Source organism: Talpa europaea (assembly GCF_964194135.1).
Source record: "Talpa europaea genome assembly, chromosome: 3".
Classification (NCBI taxonomy): Eukaryota; Metazoa; Chordata; class Mammalia; order Eulipotyphla; family Talpidae; genus Talpa; species Talpa europaea.
The window spans coordinates 149115602-149130543 of record NC_140069.1 but is presented as its reverse complement, the minus strand read 5'-3'; the positions used below and the strand labels follow the sequence as shown (position 1 = coordinate 149130543).

The window sequence follows — 14942 nt, the reverse complement described above, 5'->3', positions numbered from 1 at the left end:
CGCTCACTTCTCATGGGGCCCTCCTGCCGGCGCTGCTTGTCTGAGACACGGGGCCTGTTCCTCCTTGATTATATAGGTAGTTACAATTTACGGGGTATTTATGACTAGAATGTTTCTTCTCTAGCTGGCCCCGCAGGTGAAAGCTTGCCAGCTCTGCCAGCCCTCAGGGACACATGCAGTGTCCCTAAGTCAGGGTATCCCTTCATGTCTGGTTTCTTAGGATTGAGGAGGTTTGGTACCTGGGCTGGGAAGGTCCCAGGCCGCTCTAAACAGACAGCAGGATGCAGAGGACTCGGGGTGTCCAGAAGAGGGACCTGTCACGGGCTTCCCTGTCACTGCAAGGCCATCAGGAGCTGAGCAGAGGCCCTGGTGCCCCCCACAACCTTGCCTCTCAGGAGCGACTCTGCCTCTGCTCCACTCTGTGGTGGGCACTCTGCTAACTGGCCAGTGCCCGTGCCGATGTTCCGCTGCCTGGGGGCTGGCCGGGGGTGGCAAAGCTCTTCATCTGCCCTCTGGGGACGGGCAGAGCCCCTGCAGAGCTCCTTAGTGTCCTGGAACCCCTCGACTTCACATGGTGCCTGCAAGTCTTCATGTGGGAAAACTGCTCCTCGCAGCCTTTGGAATTGACGTGGACAAGGAGGGCCGTGTCCCTGGCCCACTCCCGCTGCTGCCGCGGGCACTGCGCTGCCGGGGTCTGCTCACGCGGGCATCCAGTTCTCCAGACAACCCTGGAGGAAGCTTCTTATCCCCTCTCTGTCTTCTGGAGCACCAAGCCAAGAAAGTGAGGGGAAATAAATGACCCGGGGACACCCCAGCAAGGCAGGCCCTGGATTCAAGCACAGCTGTTAGATGTCCAGAACCCACGGGTGTGACCAACGTAAAGTGCCCCCTGGTCAGAGCCTCGCTCCATTTCCCGCCTCCTGGCCCCCAGCTCAGCGCATCCACACCCCCCCACCCCCACCCCCCGCTCACGAGAGGCCGGGGGCCGTGGCTCCCTTCCGCAGTGCGGCTGACCCCTGCCCCCTTCCCCACGCACAGCCGTGAGCCGAGGGCATGGCACCCCGGCATCCTCAGAGGTGTCTGGGCTCATTTTGTCTCCGTGATGGCACTTGCTCTTCTTGTTTCTTCGGCAGGTCTGGTGAGCTCTGGGTCCACACTGTCACCCCGTTCCCGTGGGGGTGAAACACTGACTCCCGACGACCCACCCTCAGCCTGGCAGCCTCAGTCCCGCCAGGGCTTTGGTTACCGTCGTCCTCGCTGCCCGGTGTTTTCATTCCCTGTATTAAATTACTCGGGGCTCATAACTGATGCTGCCCAGGTCGCTCTCCAGACGCAGGCTCTGGAGTGTTGCCGGCTGCTGCCCTCCCCCCCCCCGCCGCCCCCCAGCCAGTCCCGCACCAGGCCCACCTCAGTGCTTGAAATAAGAATGTTTAGCCCTAGGGCTCTCGAAGGAGCAAGCCACCGAGCCTGAGTTTTCTTCCCCGGGGCCCCCACCACCTCTGCTGCCCCTCCAGGTCAGACCCCGTCATCTTTCCCTGCGCTCCCCTGAGCCTCTCCCCCTGGACTTGGACGCGCCGGTCACTTTGCCTGCTGTGATGAGTGATAGTTTCTCAGCTCTTCTCTCTAAACCCGTCACTCCCATGCTTAAAAGCCTTCGTGGGTCCCTGTGCTCTTCTGCCGGGGGCCAGGCTTCGTGCCCTGCGCTCCCTGGCCCTGCTGGCTCTTCCCTCCGCCCTCTCTCGCCCTGTCTGGCCTGCTTCTAGCCTTTCTCTCCAGCTGTGCTGCTCCCCGTGCCCCCACTCTGCGCCTTCCTGACCTCGCCTTGCAGTTCCCACTCCCTGCAGCTTAATGTCGCTTCCATGGGGCATCTTTCCAGAAACTCCAGACAGGCCCCGCAGTACCTGCTGCTCCCTCCGACTGGTGGGCTGGGAGACGTGCACTCGCTCTCCGAGAGCGGGGCCTGGACGCTGCGCCCGCCAGATCCCAATGGGCGAAGAAGATGCAGCTTTCAGTCCACGCCTGCTGGGGAGCCTGGGCGTGTTCCGCAGCTCTCGCTCTGGCACAGCCGCCGCGTGTGCCTCTTACTGTTGTTCCTGACAAAGAAATAAGGCCAGGAGAGCAAACCCGCCGGCCACGGTGTGCCGGCCACCACGGCGTGGGGCGAGGGGCGAGGACCCGGCGTGTCTCCCGGGGTGCGGAGGGCTCCTCCGCCTCAGTGTGCGCTCGGGGTGACTCCTGGCCGGCACTGAACAAGGCCGAGGACGCCAGCGCCGTGCCTGGAAACGGGGAGGCTTGTTACTCATTTGACCCGCGGGGAAAGTCTTCTCCATCGTTCTTCCGTGGCCGTGACTGCGCATGTGCCGACGTCGGCAGAAGGGAAGCCTGGCTGGCGTGGGCTCATCCCCCGCGCCGTCTCTGGGGGACACTGACATGGAAACCTTTCACTTAAGTTTCAGACACTTTTTATCTTGGTGGCTTCTGCCCCAGTGGACCCAGTGCCTGTGTGTCTGTGTCGGATCTTGGGTAACATGGGAGATTTTCTCAAGGCGCTGTGGGGTTCACTCAGTCTGCGGCCCTCTGTTGCCGCAGTAGGTCACTAAGAAGAAATTGTTTTCTAGACCAGCTGCTGCATTTTCTAGACCTGCTGCTGCATTTCCTTTGAAATGGGACGCGGGTCCCACCAAGACCTCCCGCGGGATGCTGTTACTCACGCGCTTCTTCTGGTCCTCACCCCCTTCCCCGCCTCTGGGGCTTTTGCGTGCCTGGTGTCCCCCCTTTTGGCTTCATTGTAATTAGTGTCATTAATTAAGAACAGGCGTCAGACCCAGATCCGAGTCCCAGTTCTGCCGAGAGCTGTGAGGCCGTAGGCGAGTTATTTCAAGTTTCCGTTTCTCCACGTGTAACTTGGAAAAATACCGGTACCCCATGTGCGGACCGCAGGTGGCGCCCAGAACCCCGGCCCCTGCCGCGGGGCTGTCCCATAAACAGAACCGTGGCGCCGGCGGCCCAGAGAGGACCGCAGACCAGGCCTCCCGGCGCCGGCGGCCCAGCTCGCAGCCGGCGCGTCTGAGGCTGGAGGTCGGCGTCGTCCGGCCCTCAGAACCAAGAGAGCGTGACCCCATTTGACAAGTGAGGAAATTCGGGCTAATTCCGGGATTAGGTCATTTGCTCAAGGTCACAGTCCCATCCACATTGGGTCCACAGCTGCCTGTTCTGAGCCCCCGCACCCCCAGCTTGGCGCACCTGGAGATCCCACGGGGGTCGGAGGCGCCAGGGCTGCAGCAGGGGGACGCCCCTGGCCACACTGCCCGCAGGCACCCGGCCACAGCTTCAGACTCCAGGCCGCACGCTCTCCAGGGCCAGGGTGACGGTGGGGCTGGGATTCGGGGCGGTCTGCCGGGCAGTGCCCTCTCCTCTCCCACACCCAGCGGAAGTGACGGACACGATGAAACATGGACGCAGGCTCGCCCGATGAGACAGCAGCTTGGCCAGTAACAGATAAAGCTCTGTCAGGCCTGCTCAAGGAAACGTGAACGAGAATGCAGAGCCTCGGGGTGAGGGGCCGTCACCCCACGACAGAGGCCTGGCGAAGAGTGAGGGGGAACCCCAGCTGGTTGGCTGTCCCTGAGCTGAAGCACCTTTCCGGTCACTCTAGAATCCCATTGACGGCGCTGTATGTTCCCGTCTCGTCAGAAATCAGGCAGTAACCGCTGACTTGCCCGCTTCAGCCACACGGGCTGTGTGAGTGAACGGTGTCTGCGTGATGTGGTTTTGTTTTTTTTGTTTTGTTTTGTTTTGTTTTTAAATAATAAATTTTATTTTTATGTTCCCCATACAATTGCAACCCCCTGATTTTGACCCCAATCCCTCCTTTCCCCGCCCCCCTCGAAAGTGTGTCTCTGGTTCATAGTTGTTTGTTGATTTTGATTTTTTCTTTCTTATAGTTATTCATTTTCCTGGTCCCTTATTTAGGTTTTCTAGATTCCTGCTATGAGTGAGACCATCCGGTATTTTTCTTTTTCTTTCTGGCTTATTTCGCTGAGCATGATCCCTTCCAGCGCCATCCATGTTGCTGCAAATGGCATGTGTTTATCTTTTTTGATTGCTGTTTTTTTTTTTTTTTTTTAATGCAAGTTGTCACCCTGGCCTACACTGCAGCGGACACCTGGGGAGGGCGTGCTCCAGACACGCAAGGCCAGGTCACCCCCAGCTCTTTCCTCGGGGCCCGCTGAGGACGGGGCTCCCTAAAGCCCGGTGGAGCTCTCCCGTGAGTGGCCAGCCCCAGGGTCACCAGCAAGGTTTTGTCCTAAAAAATGCAGAAGATGGCGGTTTATTCAGAAGTCCAGTCATTCATGCCCACAGGTGAAACGAGAGTAACCTCTGAGCACAGTGGACACCGGGAACAGCGGGTGGGGCTGGACACATGGTGCTGTCAGAAAATGCAGCAAGGAGAGAGGCGCAGGAGGACACTGCTGCAGCCCCTGAGCGTGTGTCCCCTCCCGTTCTTCCCCACTGGCCAGCGGAGCCCTGAGGTGGAGCTGGAGAGCAGCTTCAGAAGCTGCTGTTCCTTGAAGCCCCCGACCTCCACCCTGCCCGCCCCGCAGAGGCCACTGGTAATGAGCCCGTGGCTAGCTGCCACTGCTTTGCTGCAGCACATGGGGCCGGTTCAGTCGGGACAGCCTCCAGGAGGGAGGCCAGCCCCTGGAGGGAGGCCAGCCCCCCGCAGGCTGCTGCCTTCCACCCACGCAGACTTGTACTGTCTAACCTGGGAGTCTCAGGGCAGAGGGTTACAGATCTTGGGCGCAAGCAGGGTGGATGGTGTGTGGTGTCGAGGGTGCAGCCACGCCGTGAGAGCAAGTAGCCGGTTGTCTCCTTCACCTCCCCGTCAGTGCACTTTCTGGAATGTTCTCGGGAGCCGCCTGGGTTCGGGCCCCCTCTGTTCCCCTCACCTCCTGTTCTGTGTGCATCGCCCCTCGAGTTTTCTGTCTTTTTGCCTGAACAGATTGATTCTCTGTCGTCATCTGTCCCCTTCATTTCCAGACAGAGCAGGCAAGACAGCCCAACAATCGCGCTGTCTTCCCACCCATGTTTTACAGATGCTCTCCAAATTAAAGGTCTCTGTCAGTTTTGGAAAAAAAAATTTTGACCAGAATGATTATCTCTGAAGTATGAATTATTCCAGTTGTTTGCCCATTTTTCTAAGCATATGTCTGCAGTCAGGTGAATATTTTAAGGTCTTCTGCAGTTTATGACTGCGTTTTTTAATCCAGTACAATTAGAAAATTGCTTCAAGATAAAATATCCTTGCAAACACTCCTAAAGCTTTAGATCAGAGCTGTTTGGCTCCCTCCCTCCCCACCCCAAAAAAAAGCGTGGTGTACACCCGGAGATGCATTTCTTCTCCAGAAACACCCCCTTCCAGCTCTCCAGTCCTGTCAAAGCATGTAAATGGTTTCTCTCCCGGCCAGGTCTGTCTAGACTCACCAGCACCCCCTAACATGTGCTCCACAGCTGTGTCTATGGGGTAACCGTGGCTTCTGACTTGGGCCCTGTCTCTTAGCCCACGGTTTGTCCCATTCCTGCGAGGGAAGGTCCCCACAGAGCACGATGGGGTGCCAGACTGGCCTTTGAACCACAGATCTGGGTTCATCCTCTCAGCCTGGAGGCCAGACCCTGAGTCCAGCTGTTGGTGGGAGTCCCCCTGGAGGCTCCGAGGGGGAGTCTCTTGCAGCCTTTGTAGGGGCTTGATCAAGGCTGCAACTCTGGTGTCTCCCGTCTTCACTCAGCTGCCATCTCTGTGTCTTCTGCTCCTCTCTCTTCCTTTGTAAGGACCACACTGTTGCTGGGTGTGGCCCACCCAAACCCAGGGTGACCTCAAGACCCCACTTTACACTGCAGAGACCCTTATTCCAAATAATGGCTTATTCTGGCATTCTAGGTGGACATATTGAGGATTGGGGGTCGCTAGTCAGACCACTGGAGAAAGGCGGGGGGGGGCGGTGTTCAGTAGACCAGAGCCAGAGGGGACGGTGCATTCTGAAAGAATGGGGGTCATGGAATCAGACTTGCTTCTAGGAAGAGAAGCACCTACTTCCACGCTCTCCTGTCTACTGGATGTCCCTGTTTGCGTTTACACTTAGATGCTGCATTCTTCCAGTCGTTCGGTTGACCTTCATGCATGAAACACTGACTTGCACTTTCTGCTTCCCAGCAGCGCTCTTAGCCACTGCCTTGAATGGTAACATTGGGTTCTTGTCGCATTTGAAGGGTGGCGAGATTTACCATCATTTCACAAACAGGTTCCGCTCATAGACCAGTAACTCAAGTGCCAGCGTAATGCTCTGCAGTTATGCTTCTATTCAGCGACACATGAAATAACAAAAGCAAGAATGGAACATTGTGATAACATCTTAGCCCCAGTTACCTTTTGAATAATGAGAGTTTGAACTTCTTGCCTTCTCAGGAATTTTAATCATGCGTTCCAGACAGCCTGTCATTGTTCAGTGGTTTTGTCTTGGGTTTGTTTTTTGTTTTTTTTTTTTTTCAGTGGGGGAGGGTGTTTTAACTCCAAATTACTCTTATATTCTCTCTATTCCAATGAGAGAAGCAGAAGACACGTTTTGAGACTTCATAATATAATACACAAGCAGAGCATCTCCATAAAAGGGGGAGGAGCAGCACAGCACAGGCCACAGCAGGTGCCATTTCCCCACCCCCCCTTACAAGAAGCCTCCTTGGATTACAAGTCCCAGTGTGCCATGAACCTGCTTCCTGCCTGGTGGTGCTTCCGGGGACTGGGGCAGAGCCGAATGGTCCACTGAAGCTCGTTATGAGGAAGGCAGGGAGGCTCTTGGGTGCTTGTTTCTCCAGCCTTGACTTGTACCCAGAGTCTTGGGGGGCTTGGAAGGAGATGTGTGGAGGTGAGACACAGGGACACTTGGGAGAGACCTGTGGGCAAGAGACATGCGAGAAGGCTGTCCTCAGCAGAGACAGTGGCAGCCATTGTCTTGATTTGTACGTTGACTTGCCCCTCTTGTCTAAACCTCTTCTTGCTGTTTCCTGCCAGAAGGTGCCTTAGACCCGTAGCAAGCTTTCAGGCCTCAGCGGCCCTGCTTCGGGCCGACCCTGTTTGGTTGGGCCTTTACCCAAGAGGAGACAGATCACTGGGAGATGGTTGTTAGGAAGCTGTTATTAGGAATATCCTGGCTTTTCCTCCCACTCCGTGCACACCCGTCCTGTTGAAGAGCTCTCCCACCAAGCCTGCACCCTTTGTCTCTGTGCGGCAGATGGCAGTGTCCCTTTCAGGGTGTTCACCCCCTGAAGTTTGGGGTCCCCTCCCTGCCCCTCAGTCACAAGCTAACAGATCCACCTACAACCAGAAAAGTTGTATATTAAATGTGGGAAAACAATAACATTTTATAATGTTTCTCTTTCTTTTCCTAAGTTAAAATGTTACCAGTTTTGTTAAGTGCTGTTTCTGTTACACCAGCAGGGATCTACTCTTGTTGCAAACCACAACAAATTTTATTAGAATTTATTTTACATATGTATCATTTCCTTTTTTTGTTTCTGTAACATTTCCCAACATTGCATCCCATAACATTCCCCTTTTAAAGGAGAAAAATGCCTTTAAAGTCCACAGAAGACTTAAGGTGTATACCGGTGTGTTCAACACAACGCTTAGGTTAAAAACTCTGGAAGTTTGAGTATTCACTTCACAGGATTGCGTGAGCTCACCGCCCTTTGTCAGTATCTTGGATCTCATTCTGGGGGGGGCGGTCGCCGCACTTCCTTCCAGTTCCTGTGGATTCCATTCCTGGCAACTTGGGGAGGGACAGGTGTTAGCTAGGCGTGGCCTGGCCGCTGGGTGCCGGATGCTGCCTGTCCTGACCCCCACCGCCCATAGGAGCCCGCACGTGGGTTCGACTGCACGATAAACCCCCGCTTAGCCTCGTGCAGCGGCGGAGGAGACATGGACCAGCGCTTTCTGGGTGTCTCTTAGAAGTGCTCGCCTGTGCCAGACCCCTGTTTCCCGGCAGGGGGGTGTTTGAGAGGCGCCGAGGCACACGGCTGGCCATTGATGGCGCAGCTGTCCCCGCACTTGTCCTGTGGCCACAGGCCAGGCAGCGTCGTGATAGTCGGTGACTCTCCACGCAGGGTTTGCCAAGGCACAGTGTTCCAGGGACCCGGCCTCTGGCGCAGCAGAAGCTGCATCCAAGTTCTACTTCATCCTCTGGCCTCAGGGCGCATCTGCGAGCTGGACTCATGGCCCAGGAGATGCCCCAGGGCTGGTGGGTCCTGGGCCTGGCAGTTCCAAGTCCCCGATGAGTCTTAGGGCCCCCAGCAGCTGGGACCCAACTCACACCCAGCTGTGAGCTGCCTGTTAACCACCCTTGTGACATTTTCCTTCCTGCCCTCACGTCCCTTGGTCTGGGGTCAGCTGTGGGAGGAGCCCACCCTGACTGGGCAGTGACTCGGTGACTGAATCATTGTATTAATTCACGTCGTATTATTAATTCACGTTGTAAACGGGGGCATGCTGGGCGTAGAAAGGATCACCCAAGAAGGGAAAACCATCAGAGCTGTCCGCGATGCTGAAAACGGGCTGGAAAGTGAGGGCCGACGAGCAAACAGATGAAAGGCCACTTCCTTCCTCCTTCCTCCTCGCTGTGCGCCCGGGGCTGCGCCTGCCTGGGGAGCTCTGGGGCCCAGGTCCCTCCGGCCACGCCGCCCACCCCAGGGCCCTTGGCACCAGCATCAGCTGAGTCGTGCTCTGGGGGCTCCTGGCTGTGGGTCCAGACCTCCATCCCACGTTTATGTAAATGGCACCTTTCAATTTTTTTTTTAACTTTCTCGCTCTTAAAAAAAATGCACAAATATGCGCAACTGTTTGACAGACTGGAGCAGTAACAGCCGCCAAGATTCCCGCTTAAGAGGCAAGAAAGGGTGTCCTCGAGCCTGATCCTGGCAGCCAGGGGTGAACGGGGGATGCAGGCGAAAACAGGAGTTTCTGCAGCACCACCTTGTGAAAAGTCAAGAGCCTGTTTTGCTCCAAAGGGAGAAAAAATACACAAATATAGTAGCAGGGTCTCTTTTTTTCTTTTAACTATTTCCTGTGACTTTGCAAAGCACTCTTTTTTTGAGATCTGAGAACTTTTTGTGGATTCTTTGGTATTCTTACGTACAAAACCATGCTGCCTGCAAATAAAGCCGGTTTTGTGTTCCCCTTCTGGGTCCGGACGCCTCTTCTCCCCCGGTCTTGCTCCGTGAGCACCCATGTACGAGGCTCAGGGTGCCAGGAGGAGCCACGGGCCAGGTGCTCGGATGGGGAGGACGTCTGAGGTCTAGCCCCGAGGGGCTCGGCCGTAGGTTTTCATCTGTGCTCTTCGTCTGATCGAGAAAGTTCTTCGTTAAGACTGACGGCTGCCCCCTTTCCTTTCCTTTTTAGCAGAAGATTCAGAGAGTGGCGTCTACATGCGATTCATGAGGTCACACAAGTGCTACGACATCGTCCCCACCAGCTCGAAGCTCGTCGTCTTCGACACGACATTGCAAGTAAGCAGGCCCCCTGGGTGGGCGTTTGGCCTGTTCCTTGGCAGCTGATTCATAAGGGGATGTGAGCCCAGCACCACTGGGGAGGTGGGCTGTGGCCCTGGGGCCCCGTCCTCAGGGCCGCCTGACACGAAAGGCCCCAGTTCTGTCCTCTCTCCAAATCGTGGATCAAGTCCCGGGAAACTCACGTCGGGCTTAAGCCACTGTGGTTTCAAGGCTGGTTTCCGCTGCTCAGTCTGTTGTTTTGGAGAAAACAGGAGCGGCCCCCATGACGCCTGGGCCTGGATTTAACTGGATGACTTTGGTTGGTAATAGAGTCGAGCCCCTCCCTCTTACCATCTCTCTTGAGAGGCCACTCTTAGTGTGCAGCTTTCGGCTTTTAAAAAGCCACCCCGTGTGCTGCCCCCTGCACCTGGCAGGGGACCCCAGGGGTGCTTCTCATGGGGTTGAGTGAGATGCCATCTGTGAAAGTGCCCCAAACGTGCCGCCCCTGACAGTGGGCATTTGCCTCTAGCAGGTAGAAAAGCACAAACGTGTTGTGTCTCTCTCACCTCTTCTCTCTCGGCCTCAGGGAAGAGAGCACCTGCTTGTTTTGTTGTGGTTGAACGTACTAAAAACAAATTTTCACTTCAAGTAATTTGAGGGAACCAGTGTGTGTAGATGAATTAATCACCACATACAGGGGAAATTAAACTCTGAAGTTTAATTATTTTATATGGTTTTAATTCTGTAAAGAAAGTCTATTAATACAGGAGTCTTTAGAGACAGCAAGAAAACATTGAAGCTAATTGTGTGTTTTCGGTTTTAAATTGTAACCTCCAGTTCTTACGGTGCCTTTCACCGTAATACAGAAGCATTTTGTGATACTCGTAAGTTTAGTTGTTTCTAGCTTCTCAAACTTAGAAAACTTAACATTGAAGGTAACTGACAGATGCGGTCCAGTGCTTTTGCTGAAGATATTGTCGTCCTCACACATGGACTTTACAGGAATGATCCTTCTCTGCCCACAGGTTAAAAAGGCCTTCTTTGCCTTAGTGGCCAATGGCGTCCGAGCAGCGCCACTGTGGGAGAGTAAAAAGCAGAGTTTTGTAGGTAAGTTTTCAGGCAAGCCCTGTGTCCAGGGCTTTGCAGGCACCTGAGGCACTATAGCAGGTGCTGGGTTGGGAAGTCAGCCTAGGAAAGATGTCACCCAGTTAAACATCCCACCTTCACCCCAAAACACAGTTGTACTTTCATTGAGTTCCTCTCGATTCAGCGCCTTCTTGGCTCTGAAGGGTCTTCTATGCCTTTGCCAGATCCCGGGAGCCCAGGGAACAGGGCAGCAGGGGAGGCCAGGCCTGTCGCCTGTCGGCTGCCTTGGCTCAAGTGTGGGCCCGTGGGCTATCCCAGCCGTCTGGGCTGACACCTTTTTGACAGGGCGAAGTAAGTGATGTAAATGCGCTGATGCCTTCACTAGCTCGTTGGCATACTCTGGGAAACGTCCTGTACTAGAACAGCTAGATGCCGTGATTCCTTGTCTTAGAAACATAGTCCCCAGTGGCTGTTCTTTTGGTACGCTTCATGCTGTGTTGGAATGGCTAGTTTGCCTCCCTCTCTGGATGCAGTGTCCTCCAGGACAAGGGTCCCATCTCTTTCACCTGGGAAGTCCTGGCGGCGTCCATTGTGTCTTCAGTGACACACAGTGGGCACTCACTCAGTCAGTCAGTCACTGGTGGTGAAAGCGTTGCTTTTAGGACACTCCCCCAGGAGTGCCATGTTTCTGGAGCAAATGGAATACTTTGTCTTATTCCGGTGTGTTCGCTGCAGGTCTTCCCGTGATGCTTTGTAACCTTCAGTAAGCTCTCTGCATGGAATCGCCAAATTCTATGACTAAATCCACTGTACACTCTCAGGTTTAACTTAGGCTGCGTCAGTGTATCTGGTTCGCTGTAGACAACAAACAGATTAATAAATTTTTAAATACTGTAGTAAACTGTGCTTGATATCTTTGAAGTATATTTTAGAAGCTTTTCTAGTAAATATCCAGGTTTGCCTATCATTTGAAATTTTCCTCCTGCATTTTCTTAGTTTGATACTTACCATGTAATTCTTTATTCTAGGAATGCTAACAATTACAGATTTCATAAATATACTACATAGATACTATAAATCACCCATGGTAAGTCTCTGTGCCTCCACTTGGAGCTGTGTGCCTGTGTGGGGGAGGTGGGGTATATTTTAAGATTTTTGTGGTTTTTCTTTTTTAGAACTGGGCTGCTTATGGTGGTTGATTCTTCTGAATCTTATTTCATATAATATGTATATGTACACACATACACACACACATACATGTGTATCAATGACATGCACAGAACTTCAGTGTAAATTCGTCATTTATTTGAACCCAGAAGAAGGTAGTCTCAGAAGAAAGACAGTAGCTTCTTTATCCAGCTTTCAGAAATCCCCGGGACTGGAACACCCTTATTTATGGCCTCTGTGGCCTGCAAGTCCACTGTGCATGGGATCTTTATGTTCGAGGGGCAGCTGGTGAGACCCCCGGGGGGCATAGCCTCACAGGTCTGTTGATTCGGTGCAACTTCATGCACACACCCCCCAAAAAAAATTCTATAACAAGAACCATGTGCTCCCTGTGGTCTTAATGAAGTAGAAATTAAGATGGAAGAAATTCAATTTTGACATTTTCCTGCCAATTAAGGGCTGGCTGCTACTGGCTATTTTCACGCAGAGCCCTGGCCCTGGCCCAGCGAGATCATAAGAGCATAACTTGAAAGCCATACTTGACCTTTGTCTAGCGCCGTGAGTCTGTGGCTCATACCAGCTTGTTTGGTTTGGGGCTTTGTTGTCTTGGGGGTTTTGTTTGTTTTGGGTTTTTCGCAAGGGCGCAGAAGGGCATCCCAGCACACTGGGGTTCTGTCCTGATACTGTTGTGGGTCTCTGAACGGTGAAAAGATTGTCCAGTTAACACTGGTTTTTCATGTCACGGTCAATACTGCCCAATAAGTAAATTCCTACGGGAAGACAAGCTTCTTCACAGACAAACCCTGGAAGGAAGGTTCACTAAGGACAGCCTGAGTCTCCCCAGTGATCTCACGGTTTTCCCATAGCGGTCCTATCTCTGGTTTTCAACTAGCAGATCAACACAAGAACAATTTGTAAATGGATGGATTTTGGTAAAATGTAGCCACACCCCATCTAACAAATCTCAGCAGTAGCTAATTGGACTCTGGGAGCCTTGTTGGAGATTATTAGCCTCTTTCCCCCATTCTCTTAGATGTTGTTTCTTTTTTTTTTTTTTAAGATTTATTTATTTATTTATTTATACAAGCACTGGGTACAGTCAGAAGTGCAGGAGGGTGCGAGAATTCACCAGAGCCAGAGTGGGGAGCAAAACAGGCAGACTGACGAAGTACACTGCTGAGGGGAGCAGCGGGCAGCAGGCGAGATCTGCACACCATGTGGGACCCTCACCAGCGGCCGGGGATCGAACCGGTGCTGCAGAGGCTGTGGACAGCTTCGCAGCCCAGCACTCAACTGCTGCACCACCGGGGAGGCACACTTAGAAGTTGTTTCTGGGCCTCCCCAGTGGTGCAGCAGTTGAGCGCTGGGTTGCGAAGCTGCCCGCAGCCTCTGCAGTGCCGGCTCGATCCCCGGCCCCAGCGCTGGTTCGAACCCCGGCTGCTCCCCGGCCACAGGAGGAGGGTCCCGCATGGCGCGCAGACCTCCCCTGCCGCCCGCTGCTCCCCTCAGCAGGGTACTTCGGTCCTTCTGCCTGCTTTGCTCCCCGCTCTGGCTCTGGTGAATTCTCTCACCCTCCCGCGCTTCTGACTGTACCCAGTGCTTGTATAAATAAATAAATAAAATAAAATAAATCTTTAAAAAAAAAAAAAGTTGTTTCTAAAGGCAGTTTCTCTGCCCCCCCCCCTCCCTGTTTGTGCCAAGCCCACTGCTTAGGCAGGGCCTGCCTGGAATCCTCCCCTAGGCTTCCCCCTGCCCGGCCTCTGCTCCCCACCACTCTCTCTGCACCCCTCGTCACTCACCCTCTCAGAAGCGTGTGACCTGGTCCATGTCTGTCTTCTGCTGCCAGTGACGTTTTCATCTAGGACTGTCTGTGTTGCCAGGCAGCAGATATTAAGCCACAAGGGGTGGCCAGGTTCTCTGCTTTGGGGTGCCCCCTGAAGTCCCAAAATAAAGAGCGCCTAAGCAGAGGCAGGGGTGGGAGGGCGCCCAGGGAGCACGAGGATACTTCGCCTTATGCCATCAGGTGGGCCCCTCACAGGAGCTGAGTCTGGGGGCCCTTCACCCAGTGACATCGAGTGTTAAACCAGGCCCGAGTGTTGGTAACTGGCAAGAGCAGCGGCTGGTGGTGAGGCCGGCGTTGACATCTGCACCCTGTTCAGCGGCCTCTGGGACTGTCGCCAGATTCCTCCCTCCCGGGGCCTCACCCGATACCTCTGCCAAGACGGCCACTGTGGTCACACCCCACTGACCTAACGCCTTAATTTTCGGACACAACTTACCCCAGAGCTGTTTTAAAATTAGAGACACTGAAAGACCTTTGTGGCCTCGAGGAGCGAGTGTGTGTCCAGGTGTATGTTTCACATTTAAGCCTCAGAGATCCTCAGGTTATAGATGTGAAGTAACTATGTACTATTGTGCTGCTGTAATGTTTTCAATTTGTGAGCCACTGCAGACAGTGCATTTCCTCCCTCATTTATGTTTACAGAATTTCCAAGTCACGATGGTGATTGCACCCCTCTGCTGAATTGTGAGACTCAGTAGTTAGGAAACAATGTTCTTACGTGGTGTATGTTAACATATGCAAATAGGAATTTTTCTATTTGCAGGTACAGATTTATGAATTAGAGGAACATAAGATAGAAACGTGGAGGGGTAAGTGCTGCTACTAAGTGTTAAAACTCTTCTAGTATCAGGAAAAAAGTTCTACTTAGTGTGTAAAATGTTTTAATTTCACGGACCTTTTTCCCCTCTGCTGAATAATGAACCATATAATTAAAATATTCTGTTTATTTCTGTCTAAATTCCGATGACATGCCATGCTGCTGTAAATACTGTCCATTGTTTGTAATCGATGCTTACAGGGAGCCTATACCAGTCATGTACTAAGGCTGAGGATGCAAAGATGAATGAGCTGCCAGTGCCTGTATCAGCCCCCCAGGGTAACACTAAGCATTAACTCCCCAAAATTGCCTTAGTACAGAAAATGCACCAAGGGAATGCCTAAAATTAATAAAAGCAAGGATCTGTTCTTATTTAAATTTAATAATTATTTTTTACAAATCACGGAGAAACAGAACATGTGAACCTTCAACTAGATGCTTTGGATCAAGTAACTTCAAGATTGCTTCCTTCTGTTTAAAAGATTGACATAT

At 53.1% G+C, this 14942-nt stretch overlaps 1 protein-coding gene across 1 annotated transcript in view; it reads left to right on the top strand.

Annotated features, from left to right (window-relative positions):
• The window catches only part of PRKAG2 (protein kinase AMP-activated non-catalytic subunit gamma 2), a gene marked incomplete at both ends in the record, with an annotated part of 159202 nt that overhangs the window by 131110 nt on the left and 13150 nt on the right, over positions 1 to 14942 (top strand). The window contains 4 exons of the mRNA XM_084230746.1: positions 9449 to 9555; positions 10563 to 10644; positions 11652 to 11710; positions 14397 to 14442. Of these exons, the coding sequence (XP_084086872.1) occupies positions 9449 to 9555; positions 10563 to 10644; positions 11652 to 11710; positions 14397 to 14442 (294 nt within the window). The remainder of the gene's footprint in view (positions 1 to 9448; positions 9556 to 10562; positions 10645 to 11651; positions 11711 to 14396; positions 14443 to 14942) is intronic.